The sequence below is a fragment of the Orycteropus afer genome, unplaced genomic scaffold (genome assembly GCF_000298275.1).
Source record: "Orycteropus afer afer isolate SDZICR_OR568_19922 unplaced genomic scaffold, OryAfe1.0 scaffold00106, whole genome shotgun sequence".
Classification (NCBI taxonomy): Eukaryota; Metazoa; Chordata; class Mammalia; order Tubulidentata; family Orycteropodidae; genus Orycteropus; species Orycteropus afer.
The window spans coordinates 6,726,329-6,750,006 of record NW_006921693.1 but is presented as its reverse complement, the minus strand read 5'-3'; the positions used below and the strand labels follow the sequence as shown (position 1 = coordinate 6,750,006).

The 23,678-nt window shown below is 43.8% G+C and overlaps 1 protein-coding gene across 1 annotated transcript in view; it reads left to right on the top strand.

Moving 5' to 3' along the window:
- The window catches only part of NTAQ1 (N-terminal glutamine amidase 1), a 32,098-nt gene extending 10,661 nt beyond the window's left edge, over nt 1-21,437 (top strand). Inside the window, exons 2-6 of the mRNA XM_007943416.2 lie at nt 4,092-4,191; nt 5,176-5,226; nt 12,118-12,266; nt 15,854-15,978; nt 21,328-21,437. Coding sequence (XP_007941607.1) covers nt 4,092-4,191; nt 5,176-5,226; nt 12,118-12,266; nt 15,854-15,978; nt 21,328-21,437 — 535 coding nt within the window. The remainder of the gene's footprint in view (nt 1-4,091; nt 4,192-5,175; nt 5,227-12,117; nt 12,267-15,853; nt 15,979-21,327) is intronic.
- Nucleotides 21,438-23,678: the final 2,241 nt, after the last annotated feature.

Sequence of the window (23,678 nt, the reverse complement as noted above, 5' to 3'; positions counted from 1 at the left end):
GCTGTCCTGATGGAACAATAGTATACTGAGTGTTCCTGAACCTGAATTATAACTTGTTACCTAACAAAGCCCGTAATCATGAATATTATCTGTGAGTTCTGCTTTGCCGTTGCATTGAACTATCGAATACAATGGGAGTCACTGTGAGTTGGAATTGACTCATATATGGGTGGGGGGGGGCAGAGAGAGAGAGGGAGAGGGAGAGATTGATTGATTTATCTTAAGGAAACGGTTCACGCAGTTGTAAAGACTGGCAAATCTCAAGTTTGTAGGTTAAATGTTAAGTTGGAGGCTTCTCCTGACTCATGGAATTGCAGGGGCCGACAAACTCAAGATAGCAGGCTACTGGCTTTGGAGGCTTACGAATCCAGGTGAAATGGCAGATTGTTGGCTCATAGGCTTTGAATACAGCAGTCCCAAGATTGGCAGTCAATACGGCAGTCCAGTGGTTCAAGTCCAAGAACTGGAGATGATGATGACCCAGATGCAGGATCAAGATCCAGCAGAAAGCCAGAGGATTTTCCCAGGATGTCCATATATATATTGAAAGCAGGCCACACCTCTGAGGAAATTGCCTTTTCAGCTTATTGGCTGCTCATAGCACATCTCATCATGGAGGTGATTACATTATGTCAGATCTCATCATGGAGGATGGTTACATCATAACTGCTAAACCACTGAGAATCATGGCCCACCCAAGTTTACACATAACCTTTACTATCAGTGACCAAAGTACAAGAGGAAGTCTGGCTATCCTTGCTGCTAAGGAGCATCCAGCTGTACTTCCTCTAAGACAGATTTGTTCATTCTTCTAGCATTCCGTTGTATAGTCAACATTCTTTGCCAGCACCACAATTCAAATGCCTTAATTCTTCTGTGGCCTTCCTTGTTCTTTGTCCAGCTCTTACATGCATATGAGGCTATTGAAAATACCATGGCTTATGTCAAGCACACCTTAGTCTTCAAAGTGACATCTTTGCTCTTAAAGAGGTCTTTTGCAGCAGATTTTCTCAATGTAATATATCGTTTGATTTCTTGACTGCTGCTTCCATGGGTACAGGTTGATTGTGGATCCAAGTAAAATGAAATCCTTGAAAACTTCAGTCTTTTCTCCGTTTTTCATCATGTTGTTTAATGGTCCAATTGTGAGGATTTTTGTTTTCTTTATGTTGAGATGTAACCTTTGCCGAAGGTTGTAGTCCTTGATCTTCATCAGTAAGTGCTTCAAGTCATCTTCGGTTTCAGCAAGCAAAGTTGTGTCATCTGAATATCACAGATCATTAATGAGTCTTCCTCCAATTCTGATGGCACATTCCTCTTCATATAGTCCAGCTTCTTGTATTGTTTGCTCAGCATACAGATTGAATAAGTGTGAAAGGATACAGCCCTGACGCACACCCTTTCTGATTTTAAACCATCCCCTTGTTCTCTTTGAATGACTGCCTCTTGGTCTATGTACAGGTTCTACATGAGCACAATTAAATGTTCTGAAATTTCCATTTTCCGCAATGTTATCCTTAGTTTGTTATGATCCACACGGTTGAATGCCTTTGCATAGTCAATAAAACACAGGTAAACATCTTTCTGGTAGTCTTTGCTTTCAGCCAAGATCTGTCTGACATCAGCAATGATATCCCTGTTCCATGCCCCTTTCTGCATCTGGTTTAATTTTCTGGCAGCTCCCTATTGATGTACTGCTGCAACCGTTTATTAAAATTTAACTTGCCTGTGATATTAAAGATATTGTTTGATTATTTCTGCATTCTGTTGGATCACCTTTCTTTGGAATGGGCATAGACATGGATCTCTTCCAGTCAAGTAGCCAGGTAGCTGTCTTCCCAATTTCTTGGTATAAACGAGTGAACACCTCCAGTCCTACATCTGTTTGTTGAAAGATCTCAGTGAATAGTCCATTAATGCCTGGATCCTTGTTTTTTGCCAATTCCTTCAGTGCAGCTTGGATTTCTTCTTCAGTATTATTGGTTCTTAACTAGCTCCTGAAATGGTTGAAGGTCAACCAGTTCTTTTTGGTATAGTGACTGTGTATTCTTTCCTGTAGTCAACAGCAATATCCTATTATTACCATGACCATCACTTTTCCTAAGGTTTCTTAATTACTTTAGAGAAAAGCAAAGAAATAGTAGAAAAATACAGAAGTCCCCCTTTGGTATTTTGAGAGTTATGGCATTGAGGTCAAGTAGACAAGACCAAGACTCAGGGTCTGAAAATTCCTGTTTCCATAAAATGGCGATTGTTCTTAATGCCATTTGTGCCTGGCTTCATGTTCAGGTAGCACGAAGAACGAGCAAATCTGTCTTGGAAGAAGTACAGCCAGAAAGCTCCTTAGAAGCAAGGGTGGCTAGACATTGCCTCTCCCTGGAGGAGGACACCATGTGGCAAAGTAGAGGGTCAGTGAAAAAGAGGAAGTCCCTCAACAAGAAGGATTGATACAGTGGCTACAACAATGGGCTCAAACATAGCAACCATTGTGACGATGGCACGGGACCAGGCAGCATTGGCTTGTTGTGCGGAGGGTCACTATGAGTTGAAGCCAACTCAGCAGCACCTACCAAAAACAACAGCCTGGTGTGGATGGCTGGAAAAGAGGCTTTGAGAGACTGAGTCATGGGTTGTGTTTCAGAGCGCTGGTGTGATTCATTAGAAAAGGACAGGAACCCAGAGACAGGTCTGTAAGTAGTGTCTGTGGCATCTGTTGTTGCCTGTGTGTGGGCATGTGGCCCTGTTCCTGCTCAGTTTGTTGTAGTAGAATCACTTTACTCAGGTGGACTCTGGTCAGTGTGCATCCCATAGCCAAGGGCCTGCCATACAGAAGAGTGAGTGGTCTGGGATGGAGGCGTACCACCAACCCGCTTGCCGTTGCGTTGGTTCTGACTCATGGTGACCACATGTGTGTCAGAGTAGAGCTGTGCTCCACAGGGTTTTCAGTGGCTGAATCCTCTGAAGCAAATCTCCAGGGTTTTTTTTTTCCCGGGTGCCTCTGGGTAGACTGAACCCCCAACCTTTTGGCTAGTGGTTGAGTGTGTTAACTGTTTGCACCCCCAGGGACTCCTTAGGAAGATGGCTTTCAGTTCAGCATGAAAAAGACCTTCCTAAAAGTAAGAACCTCCTAGAATAAGACACTAATCACAGCTCTGCTCTGGGTTCCTGTCCTTTTCTAATGAATCACCAGGAGCGCTAAAGGTATCCCATTCACAGAGGCTCCCTCCCAAAAAAGGCCCTGGACACAAGATTCGATCGCTCCTCACCCTGTCCAACCAGGAAGCCTCCTCCCCAAACACTGTTTCTGCCTCATTTTTAATTGGGGCCAGGAATCAATATTAACTGAAAAGTGTTTACAATATGATGTAGTTATGCCCATTTCACAGATGATAAAAACAGATACTCAGAGGGGTCAAGGTGTTTAAAGCTTCTTCTCTTGTAAGTGGCTGAGTTGGAGTTCCAGCTATATCTTAAGTCTTCCTGAATCCAAAGCTTCTAGAATATTGGCATAGCACTTTATTGGTTGTAAAATGTCTATATACATAGGCACCGATGTGGGAGGTGAGCCCGGTGTCTACACATACTGTAGGTCAACTAGTTGCTTGTTTCTTCTAAGACTCAGAAGAAATACCACGAGAATGCTCCTTAGAAGCAAGGGTGGAGGGACTTTACTTGCTTCTTTTGCACATGTCTTAAGGTAAGACCAGTTGCTAGAAAAGGGCGTTACGGCTGGTGCAGTAGAGGGTCCGTGGGAGCGAGGGCAGCTGTCCATGAGACCGACTGATGTAGTAGCCATGACGGTGGACTCAAACCAGCCAACGACCAGGAGGCTGGTGCAGGGCTGGGCAACGTTTTACTCTGTTACACGTAAGGTCACCGTGAGTTGCGGCCTTCTTGACAGCAACTAACAACAGTAGCAGTTTGTTGGGCACGTTTTAGAGGACATTCAAACATGAACCAGCTGGTGGATGAGATGGTGTTCAAGGTCTCTTCCAACTTTTCCATGGCATCATTGGTCTTTCGTTCTGATTTGAAAGACACATTTAACATCCTCTCTTAGTGATATTGATCCAACAATTATTTTATTTCAGTGAAGAAAATATTTGGAAGCTCTGTGAATACATCAAAAACCATGATCAGTATCCTTTAGAAGAGTGCTACGCTGTCTTCATATCTAACGAGAGGAAGATGGTAAGTAGATGAAACATTGTAGGAAGAAAACCAGAGGTTTAGGATGATATCAAAGCTGGTGCAGCATGGGTTTAGCATGCTTCTAAAGTGTGCTTTGTAAAATTCCACACACTTTAAAGTTTGTTTTTGAATGAGATTTTTTTCCTTACAGGGCACGGTTGAGTCAGAGGAGTTTAGTCCCTTTTTTGTAGGTAAGGAAATATCTGATGGTATGTTTATACAGACGATGTCCCTTTCTTTAGGTATTACTTTAGAGCTTTTTAAAATTTGCTTAGATTAGAACCATACATGCTCAGGTGTGAAGTTATGAATTCATTGTTTCTGGAGTTTAGATGGAACTACAGTAAACTTTTGTTGTTGTTGTTGTTATGTACTGTCGAGTCGGACCCAACTAATAGCGACCCCTCCTTGGGTTTCCGAGGCTGTATCACTATGGAAGTAGATTGTCCCATCTTCCTTCCGAGGAGTGGCTGGTGGGTTTGAACCGCCAGCCTTCTGGTTAGCCGTCAAATGCCTTAGGCGCTACGCTACCAGAGCTCCCAGTAAACTTTTGGGAAGTATTAAAAAAAACAAAGTAATCCCTTCATATTTTGTAAAGCATTTTTGCAAGCATCGTCTCCTTTGATCCTCCTGGAAACCCTGTGAAGTAGGCAGGGCTCAGACAAACTCCTGTGTTTACAGATGAGGAAACAGAGGCTTAGGGAGGGCCACTGACTGCCAGCATCTTGAACATGCAAGACTTGAACCTGTCATGTCTCCTGACTGCTAGTTCAAAGCCCTTCCCACACTTGAAAGAATGCCATAAAATTAATTTTTGCCATTGTACGCTTTCCTGGTTAAGGACACTTGGAAGGATTTGGAATTCATTTACTTGCCTTGATTGTAGGCTGCTTACAAATATTTCCTTTCTCACTTACATATGGCGTAAAGACTGCAGTGGTGGTTAGCTGAGGTTGTGGCTCATGAAAGTCATTGTTTTTCTAGGTACCTATATGGAAACAACAGGCGAGACCTGGAGATGGGCCTGTGATCTGGGTAAGATGGCCAATACAGAGCCTCTGGGCATGATTATTTGCCATCAGCAGAAGTGGTGGGACAGTAGGGAAAAGCTGTGGTCCTTATGAATAAACTGCTCTTTATGAGAGTAGAAATTATCTGGTAAAAGGTAGAAGCACTTACAGGAATGACTATGGTTCGCTTTTTGTTTAGAATTATTTCGGGAATGATTGATGCAGCTGACGTGACAGATAGTCTGGACATGATCTCCTGGACTCTTACCCGGTCGGGGGACCCGGGCCATATCTAGTCCTACAGCTGCACATCAGAATGGTCTGGAGACTGTGTTAAAAAGAAAGACGTTGGGTGTAGAAGATCTGCGAGGAGTTTACAGACACATTGGTGCTCAGTGGTAGAATTCTTGTCTTCATGCAGGAGATCCGGCTTTCATCCCTGGCCGGTGCCCCTCGTGCATGGCCACCACTTGTCTGTCAGCGTTAGTTTCCACCTTGGCATGATGCTGAATGGGTTTTAGCAGATCTTCCAGGCTTCCCAGGATCAGCCTCTGATGACCCTGTGCATCATGGTGGTCTGATGTGCTACCAACCATGGGGACGGGGCAGGACCAGGCAGTGTTTCATCCCACTGTGCATGGGGTCACCATGACTTGGGGCCAACTGATGGCAGCTAACAACAACAACAGAGATGGGTTTAGGAATTAGTTTTCTTAACCAACTCCCGAAGGAGCGTGACTGGTATTTGAAAAATCTGTGTCTTCTCCATGCCTTCATTTTCACGGTGAAGAGACAAACCCAGAAAGGCAGAGTGAGCAGTTCAGGGCCACATAGTTTCTCAGTGGCACAACAGAGTCTCCGACCCAGGGAGCCTTTCCTACACAGCTGTATGTTCCTTTACCTTGTCCCCATTAGGAACTGAATTGCCTGCTCTAATAAACACCCAGATAAAGTCAAAGAAAAACTCTATTAATGATAATGTAATAAATACCCAGTTTCTGGATACTTGTTTAAAATTATCTATGACCTGAATTATTTTCTTTCATTTATTTAGCACATGGTTATTGAATGGCCAGTTATATGTCAGGTAGAAAACAGACAAAAACCCCTGGCCTCAGGGAACTCACGTTCTTGCTTTCTTCTGCAACAGGTACCTTGCTGACGTTAGAGTCTAAGCCCAGAAGTATTGAGTTAGCTTGGGCCCTGGTGTCAAGTGGCCTGCAGTTAAGTCCTAGTCTTCCCGTTGGTTGGCTGTGTGACCCGAGATAAGCTCCTTGTCTTCTCTCTCCAATTTCTTCCTCTGGGTGGTGGGTTGTGAGCCTTAAGTGTGATAAGGTTTCCAAGCTATTATCCTGGTATGTGGTATATACTAAGTGCTTAAGAAGTGTTAGCTATATTAGCAGCAGCGTTAAATAACCCCTGCTGTAGACTGTCAGGCTGCCCCAGAAGTCACCCTCCTGCTGAAATGCCTCTGATTTGGAGTCATGCTCTGGCTTCTTCATCTTAGGGAAACTTGCAAGGAAGGCACCTGTGGTGATGTCACCCTTGTGCAACATCTAGTGCCAGTTCAGGGTGGGGAATCCCATTGCATGAGGTCTCTTTTATCCCCTGGCAGACTTATCTCCCTTGCTGCCGTGGGCAATGGGCCTCCAACAGAGTACATGGCACTGTGCCTTCAGGAGTAGGTCACCGTCCAGGTGGGTGTCCAGTCTTGCAGCACAGCCAGCTGTGCGATCGCCGAGAGTCCTTCTCTGCTCAGCTCTATTCCTGACTCCACCTGCATGCCGTGGAGGTGATTTTGGGTCGAGGCTTGCTTATTGTGAGTTCATCGGGCTTCTGGTGTGAAGGAATATGGACCTGGACTAACCAGCTGGTTGTGCATTTTTATTGTTTATGCCTCTTCCCAAGTTGTGCCTTCCTGGCAAGCTCTCCTCTTCTGGCAGGATTCGGGTGATGCAGCCCAGAACGCTTCTTAGTGTTAGGCACCACCCCGTCCTGTCCTTGCTTTCTTGGTTAGCTTTTTAAAAGGTGCAGCATTTACATATATAACCTCACCAACTCTCTCAGTAGCACTGTGAAGCAGTTTCCCCATTTTATAAAAGAGGAAACAGGCTGGTGAGTGCAGAGGCCAAGGTTTGAACCATGCAGTGTGACTTCAGAAGGCTCTCACCTGCGTGCTATCCTGCCTCCTTTGTTGTACACAATCACACACTGCACTCACAACAGTTCCCTTGTGTTTCCCACTGACTTCTCTGCAAACTCATTGAGAGTAAAGACTTTATCTTTTTCATCTTTGTATCTGTAGTTAAACAATACCAAAACCTAAACCAAACCCACTGCCATCGAATCCAACTCACAGCGACCATAAGGGATAGAATAGAACTTCCCCATAGGGTTTTCAAAGCTATAAATCTTGACAGAAGCAAACTGCTTCATCTTTCTCCTATGAAGTGGCTGGTGGATTTGAACCGCTGACCTTTAGTTGGCAGATGAATGCTTTAACCATTGTGTCCCTAGAGCTTCTTTACACAGCAGTTTCCCTTTCCCACAAATACCAAACCAAAAAACCAAACCCACTGCTATCAAGTCAATTCCAACTTATAGTGACTCCTATTGGGTTTCCGAGGTGGTAAATCTTTATGGAAGTAAATTGCCTAGTCTTGCTTCCATGGAGTGGCTGGTGGGTTTGAACACCATCCTTCTGGCTAGCAGTCAGAGGCCTTAGGCCCTATGCTACTATAGCTCGTCCTACAAATGAGAGGAAATCAAGTCGTTGGTGTCAAGTGATTGTGACTCATGGTGACCCTACAGGACAGAGCAGAACTGCCTGATAGGGTTTCAGATACTTAAAAAAGGAAAACAAAACAACTGTAATATGAGGTAAAAGGTGTTATAAGAAAAACAGATTTTGGATAAGGCAGAGATTACTTGGTGGGGGTTGGGAAGGTGAAAAGTTGCCTTGCGTGGAGAAAACCTTTCAGCCCAAGCTTGAGTCATGGATTTGGGAGAGAGGTGGAGAAGGGAGCTGGAGGGAGTCCCTGAGCCCAGGAGAAGGAAACAGTCTGTTGTGAGGAGAACAGCTCTCAGTTAGTTTATCTGGAGGGTTTATCTGGTCATCAAGTGGAGGAGAGGAAATAAGGGTCCCTTTTTAGTGCTATTCTAAGGCTATTTCTGGTTCACTAAGATAGGCCCAAAGTGGAAAGGAGCCCTTTGGGCTCTGATGGTGCAGCACCTCTCAAACCAAAACCCAGACTCACTGCCATCAAGTCGATTCCAACTCACAGCGACCCCCATTGGGTTTCCGAGTTGGTAAATCTTTACGGGAGTAGATTGCCCCATCTTCTTCTGTGGAGCGGCTGGTGGGTTTCAACCACCGACTTTCTGGTTAGAAGCAAATGCCTTATCCACTAAGCCATCAGAGTTCCTTATATCTCCAGTCATAATTAATTATCTTCTCCAGGGGCTCAAATGGCAATAACATTTGAGAAAGTACTTTGTGAACTCCAGAGCACTGTAGAAATGTACGCTGGTCTTGCCAATGTTGTTAGGAAGAAAGTTTCAGCTTGCCGTGCTGTTGTCTGTGACAGCATTGCTCTTCTGAGGAGCCCAGAGCACCGGAGACCGTCTTGTCCCTTGATAACCTCCCGAAAGCCTTTCCAGCTGCAGCACTGTTGGGCAGTGCCTGGTGTCTGGAAGTGAGAGGAGGAGTTAACACACACTGTGGAACGGTGAAGGAGTGCGTGGAGAAGCTGTCATTCTCTGTCTCCCTTAATGGCTATAGAGTAGGGCACAGACTTTTTCTTTTAATTACAAAAGTAGCATATGTTTAACAGATTCAACCAGTACACAAGTATAGTTAACAGGATGTTAAAGTCCTTCTTCCTCTCTTCAGGCTGACCCCAAGAAGTCCCTGTTGTAGATCAGACTTACTGGTCTGGTAGAGACTGGTGGAATCCTGGGACTGTGGCCCTTAGACACCTCTCAGACCTGGAACTGAACCCAGCCCTGGAGGATTCCTTTCAGCCAAGCAGTGTTACTGTTCGGTGCTGTTGCGATGGCTCCGATTCATAGGGACTCCATGTGCAATAGAGGGAAGCACGGCCTGGTCCTACGCCCTCATAGTCTTTGCTCTGCTTAAGCCGTTATTGCAGCCACGGTGTTGATCTACCTCCTTGAGGGTCTTCCCTTTTTTCACTGACTCTCTACCAAGTATGTTACCCTTCTTCAGGATCGGTCCCTTCTGACCACATGACCAAAATTCAGGAGATGAAGTCTGGCCATTCTCTTTTCCAAGGAGCATTCTGACTACACTTCCTCCAGGACAGATCTGCTAGTTCTTTTAGCAGTCCATGGTACTTTCAGTGTTCTTCGCCAGCACCACAACTCAAACGCGTCAACTCTTCTTCGTTCTTCCTTACTCATTGTCCAGCTCTCACATGCCTAGGAGGCCATTGAAAATGCCATGGCTTAGGTCAGGTATACCTTAGTCTTCAAAGTGACATCTTTGCTTTTTAATACTTTAAAGAGGTCTTTTGCAGCAGATTTGCCCAGTGCAATATGCCGTTGGATTTCTTAACTGTTGCTTTCATGGGCATTGATTATAGATCCAAGTCAAATGAAATCCCTGACAACTTCAGTCTTTTCTCCATTTATCATGATGTTGCTTATTGATCCAGTTGTGGGGGTGTTTGTTTCTTGATGGTGAGGTGTAGTTCACACCTCACGGACCTTTAAGGAGAGCAGTAATGGAAGCAACATGCTCCTCAGTACAGTCAACTACACGAGACCAGAAGGGCAGCATTGGTCCAGAAACGCAGCTCAGAAGGGGCAGGAAAGAAGGACGAATGGAACAGAGAATTCAGGGAGGAAGGGGAGAGTGCTGTTCGCTGTTGTTGTTGTTGTTATGTGCTGTAGAGTCGGACCCAACTCATAGTGACGCCTCCTTGGGTTTCTGAGGCGGTATCACTACGGAAGTAGATTGCCCAACCTTCCTTCCGAGGAGTGGCTGGTGGGTTTGAACCTCCAGCCTTCTGGTTAGCACTCAAGTGCCTTAGGCACTATGCTACTAGAGCTCCTGCTGTTACATTGAGGGGATTGCACCTAACGTCATGAAACAAAACGTGTATAAATTGTTGGATGGAAAACAAATTTGCTCCATAAACTTTCACCCAAACCACAATAAAAAGTAAAAAAAAAAAAAAGTCCCTGTGATGGTTATGTTTGTCAACTTGGCTAGGCCTGGTTGAGTGGCTGGGCAGCTGGATGTAGTATTCCCCATGATGAAACTGGTAATCAACCCCATGGTGGAATCTACTGTGAGCAGCTGAGTAGCTGCCTTGGATATGTGATCTGCTTCCTGTTTATAAGGAGAAGTTTTGAGAATGGTCTCTAGCCTTTGGCACGCTTGGACCCTGCATGTCACTGTGTCGTTGCTCAGCAGCCTGCTAAGGCTCTGCCGACCTTGGGACTTACAGTGGACTTACAGTGAACTTAAGTTAATGGCCTGCTGTGTGGATTGGTAACATCAGGACTGTGCCTTTTTTCTTGTCAACCTTGGGGCTTCTCAGCCTCAGCAGCCAGCAGCTGTCTGAGTGAAGAAATGCTTCACTCAGCTCCAGTGGGTCGGGAGCAGGAGGCAGAGCTGGACCCCAAGGTTGAGGGGCTTTCACCCAGCCCCTAGAGCCTGGCACTTTGAACTTGGACTTAAAGCCTCCAAATTGTAAGAATAAACTCCTGTTTGTTAAGGCCATCCCATCTGTGGTATGTTCTCGTCAGAGCGGCACTAGGTAACAAGAGCAGTCCCTTTTTTGTTAGCAGTTTGGAGAACACTCTTGGGGTGTTTCTCTGCATTCGTGTGCCCCGCCCCCCATATGAGGGATACGATAGATACCTGCTCTGCGTTTGCTTCTTGCATGCAGCTGTGTGATATGGATGGTTTTCTATTTTTCACATCAATTCACCTGATTCCTTTAGCAGTGCACAGTGCTCCGTCATATAGCTGTATCATAGGTTATAACCATTCTCCTCTGGACGGACTTTGGACTGTTTCTGAGTTTTCATTGTTCTAAGTAGCGCTGCAGAGGTTATCATTGTATATATACCTCTATCTGCTTACAGATATTTTTTCTGTAGGGTTGATTCCTAGAGCTAAAATTGTTGGGTCAAAGGGTCTTCATTTAATTTATCTGAACATTCCTATTATTTATTTAATCATTCGTTGACACCATTTAGTGTATCATCAGGGTTTTGTGTTCACTTTACTTCATATTGCTGTTCTGTTTTTGTGGTGTGTTGTTGAGTCTGTTTCAACTCACAGCAACTCTATAGGACAGAACAGAACTGCTCCATAGGGTTACCCAGGCTGTAATCTTTATGGGAGCACACTGCCACATCTTCCTCCTATTGAGTGACCAGTGGGTTCGAACCACTGACTTTTCAGTTAGCAGCCGAGCACTCAACCACTGCACCACCAGGGCTCCATTTTGCTGTTGTAAGGAAGGTTGTATTAGTCTGTATCTGATTTTGATAATATTTATGACATTATTGAGGGCCGTGATAATAGTAGCATCCTCGCCTTGCGTGCCGGAGATCGAGGCTAGATTCCCAGCCAGTTCGCTTCAATGCTTCAAGCGCAGCTCCCCATCTTTCAGTGGAGGCTCGTGTGTTGCTATGACGATGAACAGGTTTTAGTGGAGCCTCCAGGCTAAGACAGGCTGGGAAGAAAGATCTGGTAATTTATTTCTGAGTAGTAGCCAGTGAAAACCCTGTGGATCACAGTGATTGCATCCCGTTGGACGTGAGATCACCATGACAAGAACCGGCTAGATGGCAGCTCACAGCAGTAGAATTATTACTGTAAACCTGGATTTCACCATCATAAAATAAGTTGTATAACTTCAGCAACTTTCACTTGCAGGATTACCATGTTGTTTTGCTTCATGTCTCCAGTGGAGGACAGAGCTTCATTTATGATCTCGACACTGTCTTGCCATTTCCCTGCCCCTTCGACATGTATGTGGAGGATGCCTTTAAGTCTGATGATGACATTCACCCACAGTTCAAAAGGTGAGGAAGTTCAGAACGGATTTGCTTCCTTTCTGAAGACTTTGACAGTTAAGCAGAGTTTTTATGTCAGGTTTTTAAAGATCACTTGTCTTTGATGACCATCAAGTTGACATTGGAGAACGATGTGCTATGTAGAAAATTTAGAATGTTTTTAAGTTTTTAAGGGTTATCCAGCATATAAAAGATTGAGAGGCATTTAGAAATTATGGGATGAGATCTGAAACATTTTCTTTCCAGCATGTGGGGAATTTCTCTCATATGCTTGTTTGTGGGAGAAATGCCTTGAAAGGACTTATGACAGCACCTGAACTTTAAGCCCTTTGTCCCATCTGCAGTTGAGTAAAATAAAGGTGACCAGATATGTTCGTGTCTTTTTGTAGTTTAGAGCATAGCAACTTTCCGTGTTTCTCAAAGCATATACTACTGTATGGCATATTGTTATATATAATAATATATAGTATAATGTATATAAAAAAAACAAACCAAACCCACTGCCATTGCGTCTTTTCCAACTCATAGCAACTGCCTGGGTTTCTCAGGCAGTAAATCTTTATGGAAGTAGATTGCCCAGTCTTCCTTCCATGGAGTGACTGGTGGATTTGAACCACCAACCTTCTAGTTAGCAGTCAAATGGCTTAGGCACTGTGTTAACAGAGCTCCTTAATAATGTATATATAATGTATAATACATGCCTTGGGAGTAAATACATATATGCATATATATGTAGTTTATTATTATATAATATAATATGCTTTGGGAAGTACATATAATGTTATATATTATCAAATTTGTGCACACACACACAGGCATATATGTTGCTTAGGCAAGAGCTCCATACTTTAGTGTTTCTAATGAGGTTTATTTTGTAGCATTGCATTCAGTCCTAAAAAGCTGCTACATGCGTTAAAGGTTCCATCAACCAGTCAGATGCTGTTCTGGGCCCTTGTGTAGGAACATATGACTATTCTACCATTACTAATAGTTGGAGGTTGTAGGAAGTGACGAGGGCATATATGTGTGTTTTATTCTCCTTTTTTTTTCCTCTTGTCTTCTCTGCACAGGAGGGACAGGAATTAGGTGGAGGTGTATTTATATGGATTGCTGTAACTTGGCTTGAGGAAGTCAGATTGAAGTGGAGGAAACTGAGATGAATAACCATTATACAGACTTGTCTGAAAGACCCAGTTCCAGCACTGGCCACCAGTGGCTCAGTTTTTTAGGACATGTCCTGAGCCTGGGCTGACCACATTTGTCCCCTTTTCTTCCTGATGCTTTTGCTGCCTTTTTGTCCCCATGTGCCCCATGAGCTCTTGCTCTTGCCTTACAGAAAGAAGTGGCTAATTTGAACTGAGTTTGAGGACCAGTGTTACGTAAATAGAAATGTTATAATTTCTTATAGGAAGATAATGGGCAGACACTTACCCGTCACATATCTTTTTAAGTTAATGAGTGTCTGCAGATAGCAGTCATGATCTGTAGTGGCCTCCATGAACCCATTTTCAAGGACAGGAGTATTGTGGCCAGTATCCATCACATACATTTCATGTTACATTTAACACTGTGATTGACGAAACCATATTAGATTGTGGTGGTGATGTTGGGTGCCGTGGAGTTGATTCTGACGCATAGTGATCCCATGTGACAGATAGAACTGCCCGAGAGGGTTTTCTTGAGTCAGTCATTACTGACACAGCTTGCCACGCCTTTCTCCCGCAGAGCCACAGGGGAGTTTGAACTGCCCACCTTTCGGTTAGCAGCCAAGCACTTAACTGTTGTGTCACCAGGAAGATTACAGCCTAGAAAACCCTCTGAGACAGTTCTCCTCTGTCACAGGGTCACTATGCGTCAGAATCAACTTGACGGCACCCAACCACAATAACAATATTAGTTTGTAAATAATGGTCATTGGGAAACCCCAAAGGTCCTAGAAATAAAACATGAAAATTAAAATTTAGATCAATTTTGGAGAATAGAGGGCAGTGTTTGCACAGGGAGACAGCTCAGGGGGCAATAGTGCATGGGAGGGAAGGACACAGGGAAGAGGTAAATGTGGAGAGGAGGTGGGAAAAGAGGTGTTACATTGTGGGGAATTGCAGTCAGTGCTATGAGACAAAATGTATATGAACTGCTGCTGTATGGAAAATGCATTCACTCTGTAAACTACCCAAATCACAATAAAAGTTAAAAAAAAAATATTGAGATCTTATTGCCTTGTATCAAACACTGAAGTTGAAAACTTGGGTAACAAATCCCTAGTGGGATGTGTGGTAGCTGGCAGGAGCAGGAGCATTGAGGCTTATGCAGGGCGCTGTCACCTGGAAGGCTGCATGGCCACAGCAGGTGTGTGGTTGAACTAAAAGAGAAGGATGAGTCAAGAGTCCAAGTCAAGTGTCCTGAAGTCTGATAGGGTGGACACTCCTGGGGCAAAAGAGCACTCATTCCACAACATCACTCTCTTAACGTTTTTTTTTGGATGGGAAATTTAAGCATCTTCAGAGGTGTGGTAATGACCCTCCATGTCTCCAGTATCAGTTGTTAATAATGATTGGCTAGTTGTTGTTTCTCCTATAATCTAAACCACGGCCCCCTTCTCCTCCCGTTATTTTGAAGCAAATCCCAGACATCTTACCTTGTCATTTGTAAATACTGCATATGTATTTTTTAGAAGTAAGATCTGTTTTTCTGAAGCATACCGCAATTGTATTACCATATCAACAAATGCGCAAGATTCCTCAGTATTTTTGAATAACCAGACTGAATCACTTTTGATGTCTTCTGATAACAAAAAGGAATTTTGCTTCAACTGAAATTCTCTAAAAACTATAAGCAGAATTGTGAAAAATTGATTTTTTTTGGTAGAAGAATATTAATAACAATGCTTATTGAGCCCTTCCTGTGTGCCAGGCCCTATCCTAAATGCTTTGTGTGTGTCTCTGTAGGTCAGTTCTCTCAGCCCATTTGGTGGAGGGTCAAAGAGAGCTGAGTTACAGAGAGCTTGAGAACTGGCTGAATCCAGGCAGCGGTGGAATCACTTACATAGTTTAACTACACAGCTAATTCCTGCTTAGAGTTGCTTGTTTTTAATTTGTCTGCCGCTGGTTGAATTTTATTGTTATTGCTAGTTATAGGATTTAAAACATATTTCAATTAGATTTATTAGAAATGAGCAGAGTGGGAGATAAGGTAGACTGGGAGCATATACATTTCAAACCCCTTCCATCTCATAGAGCCAAGGATTTTAGCTCATTTTCCATGGCTTCTTTAATAGCTAATAAAGCCACATACCAGGAGCTCTGGTAGCGTAGTGCCTAAAGGCATTTGACTGCTAACCAGAAGGCTGGTGGTTCAAACCCACCAGCCACTCCTCAGAAGGAAGATAGGGCAATCTACTTCCGTAGTGATACTGCCTTGGAAACCCAAGGAGGGGTCCGACTTGACGGCACATAACAACAACAACAAAGCCACATACCTATTTGTGTACCACAAATAGAATATAAGTAACATAGAAAATGAGTCTGTCTGAATGTTGAGTTAGAATTTCAAATGCAACATTTCCCTAACCTAAATGTCTGTTGATTCATCGGCAGGAAATTTAGAGTGATCCGAGCAGATGCATATTTGAAGCACTTTGCTTCTGACCGTTCTCACATGAAAGATTCCAGTGGGAACTGGAGAGAGCCGCCCCCACCATATCCCTGCATTGAAACTGGAGGTGAGCCAAGGATGCCTTCTCAGAGGGGTTCCAGTCATGGTACAGGTCACCATGTTCTCTTCTACAGGGACAGGTTGGGTTATTCTTTGGATAAAGCTCCCTGAGTGAGAAGGAGGTAAGGCAGAGTGCTGCACTTCCGTGGTTTTATTCAACACAGAAATTGAGGCACCGAGGGGACTGGCAGGCATCAAGGTGTTTAGGAGCAGAGCTGTGATGCTTACAGGCTGCTAGGATACTGGATATACCTACCACCAGTTGTGGTTCGGGAGCTCTGGTAGCATAGTGGCTAAGACACTTGCCTGCTAACCAGACGGCTGGCGGTTCAAACCCACCAGCCACTCCTCGGAAGGAAGGTTGGGCAATCCTACTTCCGTAGTGATACTGCCTCGGAAACCCAAGGAGGGGTCGCTATGAGTCGGGGCCGACTCGACGGCACATAACAACAACAACAACAGTTGTGGTTCAGTGGTAGAATTCTTACCCTCTATGTGGGAGACCTAGGTTCCGTTCCTGGACAGTGTGCCACAAGTGGCCACCAGCCATCTGTCAGTGGAGGCCACTGTGTTGCTGGGACGCTGAGCAGGTGACAGTGGAGCTTCCAGACTAAGACGGACCAGGGAGAAATTCCTGGGGTCTGCTTCTGCAGCTCGGCCACTGAAACCCTGTGGGTCACAGTGGTCTGATCCACAGCTGATCACGGGGATGGCACAGGCCTGGCTGCATTTCGTTCCATTCTGCATGGCGTTGCCATGGGTTAGGGGCCAACTTGGTATCTGCTGACAACCACCACCACTGGGACACTGCACTTCAAAAGATCTACATGTTTGTGTCATTTAACAGTGAGACTAGTAGCACGCAACTATGGTAGGATCTCATGTTATTGGGAAAAAAAAACCCTGTGCATCCTTATGTTGTGTGAATTTCATAATACATTTCACTGGCTCTATAAATAAAATCTGCATTACAGGAAGATGAGAGCTAATTTAAGTGCTTTTAGGCATCAGCCCAATTTTTAATTTCCTGAGATTTAAGAAGATAAAGGGTTCCTCACCCTGTTCTACTGTTTGGCCTTCATATGAGTTTGAAACATTATTTATGATTGTTAGTAATTCATAGCGTTGCCCTTTATTGGTGAGATCATCCCATCACGTGGGTAATACTGTCTGTGTGAAAGTGCTCTGTAAGCTGAGCAATGTGCCAGAACATTAGAGGAGTCCTATTAGTGTTGCAGTAAGGAAAAAAGTGAAAACCCTGTTAGGCATCTTTGAAGGCAGGGCCTGTTAAAGGAAGATTCAGACTCTCATTTTTGAAGCTCTTTGTGCAAAGCTGTCATCATAGAATTGCTTGCTGGTCCACCAAGCTGCTGCCCAGTCTCAGCATTAGGATCACACCTAGGTTAGGGGAGGGCTCTGTCTCAGGTTACAGGTGTTGCTGTGACAGAAATACAGAAGGGTGGCTTTGAAGTGCAGAATTTGATTTTGTCCCAGTTTTGGAGGCCAAAAGTCCAGATCAGGGTTTTGGCTTCTGTAGGTGTCTCCTGGCGATCTTTGCTTGCAGACGGGTCTGTGCATGGCATCTGGCTTCCCCGTGTGCGTCTGCATTTATTCTGCTCTTTTTGTAAGTGATTGGGTTTAGGACCCATGCTGCTCCCACAGGACCTTATTAACATAACAGAAGAAACCCTGTCATCCCAAACAGGGTCATATTTACAGGTCCAGGGTTAGGACTTCAGCAGCACGTTTTGACACAGTTCAACCCACAGCATCCTCTTAGTCTCAGGCGACCTGCTGTACAGTTTCTTTGTTATGTCTTTCGATTCATTGATCTTGTGTGTTAACTAACAGGCTCTTAATTCCATCCGGTGCGTTTTTTCATTTTTACGTAATTTATTCTTTTCTTTTCTAGATGTGTTCTGGGGCTTAGTTAGCATCTTCTGTTTCTCTCTTCCCTCCACCTTGCTGAACTTCTGAAGCTTGTTTAGGATAGCTGTTTTATGGTCTTTGCCTGTTACTCCCGTCATCTCAGACCTGTTATTTTAAGTCTCTTTCTGTTCAGTTTTTCTTCCAGGTTTGGGTCGTATTTACTCGCTTCTTTGTGTGATTTATAATACTGATGTGGTGCTAGACTTGTAAGTTTTATATTGTGGTTGCTAGGTTTTAAGGCATTTTGAAAAGTACTGTTGGATTTTGTTCTGGCAGGCAATTAAATGCATTGCACTCAACAAGATTCTTTTGAGGCTTGCTTTTAAGCTTTTTTTAGGGCAAGTTCAGAGCAGCCTTTCATTCCGTGCTAATCTAGCCCCTCCTGTGGCGTGGCCTTCTGATGACTCTATAGAATGCTTGTGTGTTACAGACTCTCTCCACTCTGGCTGGTGAGAATGTGATGTAGTCCTGCCCCTGTGGAAGTTTGGTGGAAGTTTAGTTTCTTGTAAAGATCCCTGATGGTGCAGTGGTTAAAGTGCTTGGTTATTCACCAGAAGGCTGGCAGATTGAATCCACCAGCCGTTCTGTGGGAGAAAGATGTGACACCTTCTGTAAAGATGACAACCTTGGAAACCCTATGGGACAGTTCTGCTCTGTCCTGTAGGATCACTATGAGTTGGAATCTACTCAGTGGTGGTGGGTTTAGTGTTGGGCTATGATTCCTGGGGGCACAGTGGTTATAGTGCTTGACTGCTAACCGAAAGTTGGCGGTTTGAACCCACTAGCCACTCTGAGGCAGAGAGATGTGACAGTCTGATTCTGTAAAGATTTGTTGTTGTTAGGTGCTGTTGAGTCATTTCCGACTCATAACGACCCCATGCACAGCAGAACGAAACACCACCCAATCCTGCGCCAGCTCCATGATCCCTGCTATACTTGAGCCCATCGTCGCAGCCACCGTGTCAATCTATCTCATCGAAGGCCTTCCCCTCTTTCGTCAAACCTCCACCTTACCAAGCATGACATCCTTCTCCAGGGAATGGTCCCCTCTGATAACATGACCAAAGTAGGTGAGATGAAGTCTGGCCATTCTCACTTCCAAGGAGCCTCTCAGCCGTACTTCTTCCAGCACAGATCTGCTAGTTCTTTTAGCAGTCCCTGGTACGTTCAGCATTCTTCGCCAGCACCACAACTCAAAAGCATCAGCTATTCTTCGGTCTTCTTTATTCATTGTCCAGCTTTCACATGCATACAAGGCGATTGGAAATATCATGGCCTGTGTCAGGCGCACCTTACTGCTCAAGGAGTTCCTTCACAGCCGACCTGCCAGTGCTACACGTCGTCTAATGTCCTGACTGCTGCTTCCATTGGCCTTGATCTAACAAGATTTACAGCCTTGTAAACCCTATGGGGCAGTTCTGTTCTGCCCTACAGGGTTGGTAGCAGTCTGAATTGACTCAGTGGCAGTGGGGTTTACTTTCTGGTGGTTCTTTCCCTGGCCTCATGAAGTATCATCTTAAGTGAAGTTCAGTACTTAGCCAACAACACAGAGCTCTGTCATCTCTTTGCAGCTCCCTCCTCTCCAGACTCTGCCCAGATCCCCAGCTGCCTTGGCCTGCCTAACCATCAGTCTCTGTCTGCTCAGCTCAGGAACTGGCCTTCCTGAATGTCTGTCTCTGTCTCCTCAGCGAAGGAGAAGGCCATGCTGTTTGTGCTCCCTCTCTGTGCTGTAATCTGGAAGTAGCCCCCAGGCAGTGAGCTGGCAGGTCACCGTCACATGCTGCTTGTTGCCAGTGTCTAGAAATAGTTGCTTCTTATGTTTACCCCAGTTTTCTAGTAGTTTGTGGTAGGAGTGGCATTACTGTAACAGTTTTTGGATGGGCAGGAGCAGGATTCTGTATATACATAAAAAAAAAGTTTAAGTCATACACAAAACTGGACAGAGTAGTCTGCTAGTCCTTGAGCAGTGACCATCTCACGATTAGTCTCAATTCATTTATGTCCCATCCTGTCTCTCCACCTTTCGCATTCCTCTGAAGCAAATCCTGCATATTATGTCATTTTAGTTCTTAACATTCAGCATGCATCTCTAAACTATATGGATTTTTTTTTTAAATGAAACAAGGCCATAATATGATTATGACATCTGAAGAAAAGAACGGCAATTCCTGAAAATCACCATGTGCCTAGCTAGTCAGTGGTCAAGTGTTGTTATCTCTAAAGTCATCATCTTCTTTCATCCAGTGTGTTTATTTGACTCCGAGTCTAAATAAAGTCCACATGTTGTACTTGGTTCACATGTGTCTTAAGTCTTTTTAAATGTATAAATGCTTTTTCCAACTGCTTTTTTCTTCTAATTCATTTGTTGAAGAATCTGGGTCCTGTAGCCTGTAGAGTTCCCCACAGTCTGCACTTTGCTGATTGTATCTCTGTTGTTGCCCTGAATTTCCTATAAGTTGGCAGTTGACTCCAATAAATGACGAGTTTGATTAGTCATGCATTTTTTTTTCATTTAACTTTTTATTTTGAAATTATTTTAGACTTAAGCAGAAAATTTGCTCAAACACTACAGAGTTCCTGTATCTGCTTTACTCCTATTGACCTAGAGTTAAATCTTACCTACATAGGACAATAATTGAAACCAGGAAATTTATGTAGTACAGTTATATTGATACAGTACTTTTAATTGATTTTAGACCTTAAGGTCTCTAACTGGTGCAAATAGTTTATGGAGACTCCTGTCCTAGAGGCTGATGATTTGAACTCACCCAGTGGTTATATGATGGTCTGTTTCCATTAAGATTACAGCCAAGCAAACCGATTGTGGAGCAGTTCTGCTCTAGTGCATGGGGTTGCCGTGAGTCAGAATCGACTTGACATTAACTAACAATAACAGCAATTTGAGAGCTTATTCAAATTCCTCATGTTTTTCCACTGATTTACTTTTTCTGGTCCCACTCAGGATCCTGCATTGCATTTAAGTATCCACATCTCCTTGGTCTCCTCCAATCTAGTACAATTCTATTTTATTTCATTTTGTCTTTCATGACCTTTACGATTTAGAAGAGTACAGGTATTTATTTTGTGGTGCCTCTCAGTTTTGGTTTGTGTGATGTTGGTTTGGTTTGCTTGGTGGTTTGGTTTGCATGATGTTGCAGTTTGCGTGGTGTTTTGGTTTGTGTGGTGGTTCGGTTTGTGTGATGTTGCAGTTTGCGTGGTGTTTTGGTTTGCATGGTGGATTGGTTTGTGTGGTGTTCTGTCAAGACTGGATTGAAGGTATGCATTTGGGGCAAGTAAACCGCAGAAGTGATATTGTTCCCTTACCGTTTGCATCATCTCCCTCCCTTTTGGTCTTCTGGATTGTTTTATTAGTGTGTTAAATCCAAGTTGTGTTTTCAGTAGAAATGTCTTTCATGTATTTTTCTAGACTCCAAAATGAACCTGAATGATTTTATCAGCATGAATCCAGAGGTCGGATGGGGAGCTGTCTATGCCCTGTCAGACTTTGCGCATCGGTTTGGCAGTAAAAACTGTTGAACTTCACATCAGGATCTGGAACCGTGGAGAAACTCTAGGACACAAACCATCTATTCCTTCATTCAGGAGAGCAAGCATTATGGTGTGGTGGGCTTGGAATTACTTTTTGAAATTCAGTTGAATTAAAACATGAGTGAACACAAATATAACTTAATTTAAATAAAAAAGTTTTTTTTTTTTTTTGATCTGTTAAGCTGCACCTGATGTGGTGGGTAATTGCTATTCCTGTGAATCACTTGGTGAAACATGATGACATCTGCACAGGTGCTCCTGTGATAGAGGCATGGACTTGGGGCAGCTCTTTGGGTCTGTTCTGCGTTTCTCATCTGCCAGCTTCTGGAAGCTCCCTGAGGGCAGGCCCGTGGTCCATCACCGTGAATCTCTGATGTCTGTAAAAAGTGCCCATAAGATGTTTGCTTGTGACCATGCTGCTACTTGAAGAGGGATCGTATTGTGAGCTGAATCAGCTGTAGTTATTAGTCTTTTTGGACTATTCCATTCTTAAAGATGACAGCCCTCTCAGGCTTGACTGTTATATGGCCTTAAATAAAATTGATTTAAAATTAATTTTGTCTTAGAGATTTTGCATCATTCTCAGTAATTTGAAACACCCAGGAATGTCTCCATTGTTGAGGGGAGCTGTTGCTTTTAAGGTACATTGATCACATCTGCCTTGTTGACAGTGTTTTGGAAATTTGGCTTTAATTGTATTATTCCAAATAAAAGATGTTTGGCATTAGATTGGCCTATAGCACTAACTCTCACTCATGTTTTCATGGCTCTGTTGTAAAAAGCGTTAGACTTTGGTGAGTTTTCTACTTACGAAGCAACTTTCATTTCGTATGAATCCTTTACCTTGTGCTGTGGAGTACAATCATTTACTCAAGGATCTGTCAGTCAAGGGAAACCTTTTTTTTTTTTTAATTGTGATTTGGGTGAAAGTTTACAGAGCAAATTCACTTTCCATATAGCAGTTCATATACACTTTATCTCATGACATTGACCACAATTCACCACAATGCAGCAGCTCCCCTCCCACTTCCCAATAGTTACCTCTTCCCTGTGTCCATCCCTCCATGTACTCCTGCCCCCTGAGCTGTCTCCCTGTGCATAAACAGCCCTTCTTTCTCCCTTGATTGTTCTTTCCAAGGAATGTATCTACCTCAGGTAAATGTTCAACTCATATGCCTGTCTTTTGTTTGGCTGCAAGCCACAGGTGTGGGTTCAATTCCAGACCTGAAGGGCAGTTAGGGGCATAGTCTCAGGGGTTCCACCAGGCTCTATCAGACCAGCAAACCTGGACCCTTTTTTTTTTTTCCCCCAAAATGATTCTGAATTTTATTCCACATTGTTCTCCCTCCCTATCCAGGATCTCCTACATAGATCCCCCTCCAAGTGGTTGACAGTGGTAGCTGGACACCATCTAGTTTTTCTGGTCTTGTAGTCATATAGGCTGTGGATCGCATGGTGTACCAGTCGCTAGGACACATGGTTTTTATGAATCTTTGGTTTTCTTCATTCTTCTTTGCTCTGGATGAGGAGAGATCCATCGTTGCATCTAGATGGCTGCTTGCAAGCTTTTAAGATCCCAGTCACTACTTGCCAAAGTAGGAAGTGGAGCAATGTTTTGTGTAGTATGTTATGCCAGTTGAGCTTGATGTCCAGTCAAGAGAAATCTTACTTGTCCAGTTGGTTTAGCAGACCAGGAAGGTTCTGGAAGAAAGTGAATCAACTTTCAGTAAGAGGAATGCAAATACAACCCTTTAATTTATTTTATAATTTAGAGCTAAATATAAACCCTCTACTTCGGTATCTTCATTGAGTTTCAGATGGCCATTTGAAAAATATGTAGCTAAGACGATAAATTTTGGCAAGCTGTAGCATGGAAATACTTTGTCCTGAGCAGAAAGTTTCAGAGGGACCAAAGGATTGTAATCTGTTTTACAAATTGCATTTCTGGAGTGTTTAGCCAATTTCATGAGCAGGTTTCCTATCTGGTATTCAAAGAGTGTCTAGTACAGAGGTTTGATATCCCCAACCACCCAGTCTTGAAATGGAAAAACCCACTGCTTTGAACCAGTGTAGGGAGGTGGGTTTTATAGTTTTAAATCTGTTAAAGCATCCAGTGGCCACTGTCGACTTGATAGAAACAAACCAGGGCGTTTCTTGTTTCCAGGTTTCGGCAAAGGAAGCCCTCATTGAGATGGTTGGACACAGTAGCTGCAACAGTGGACTTCAACA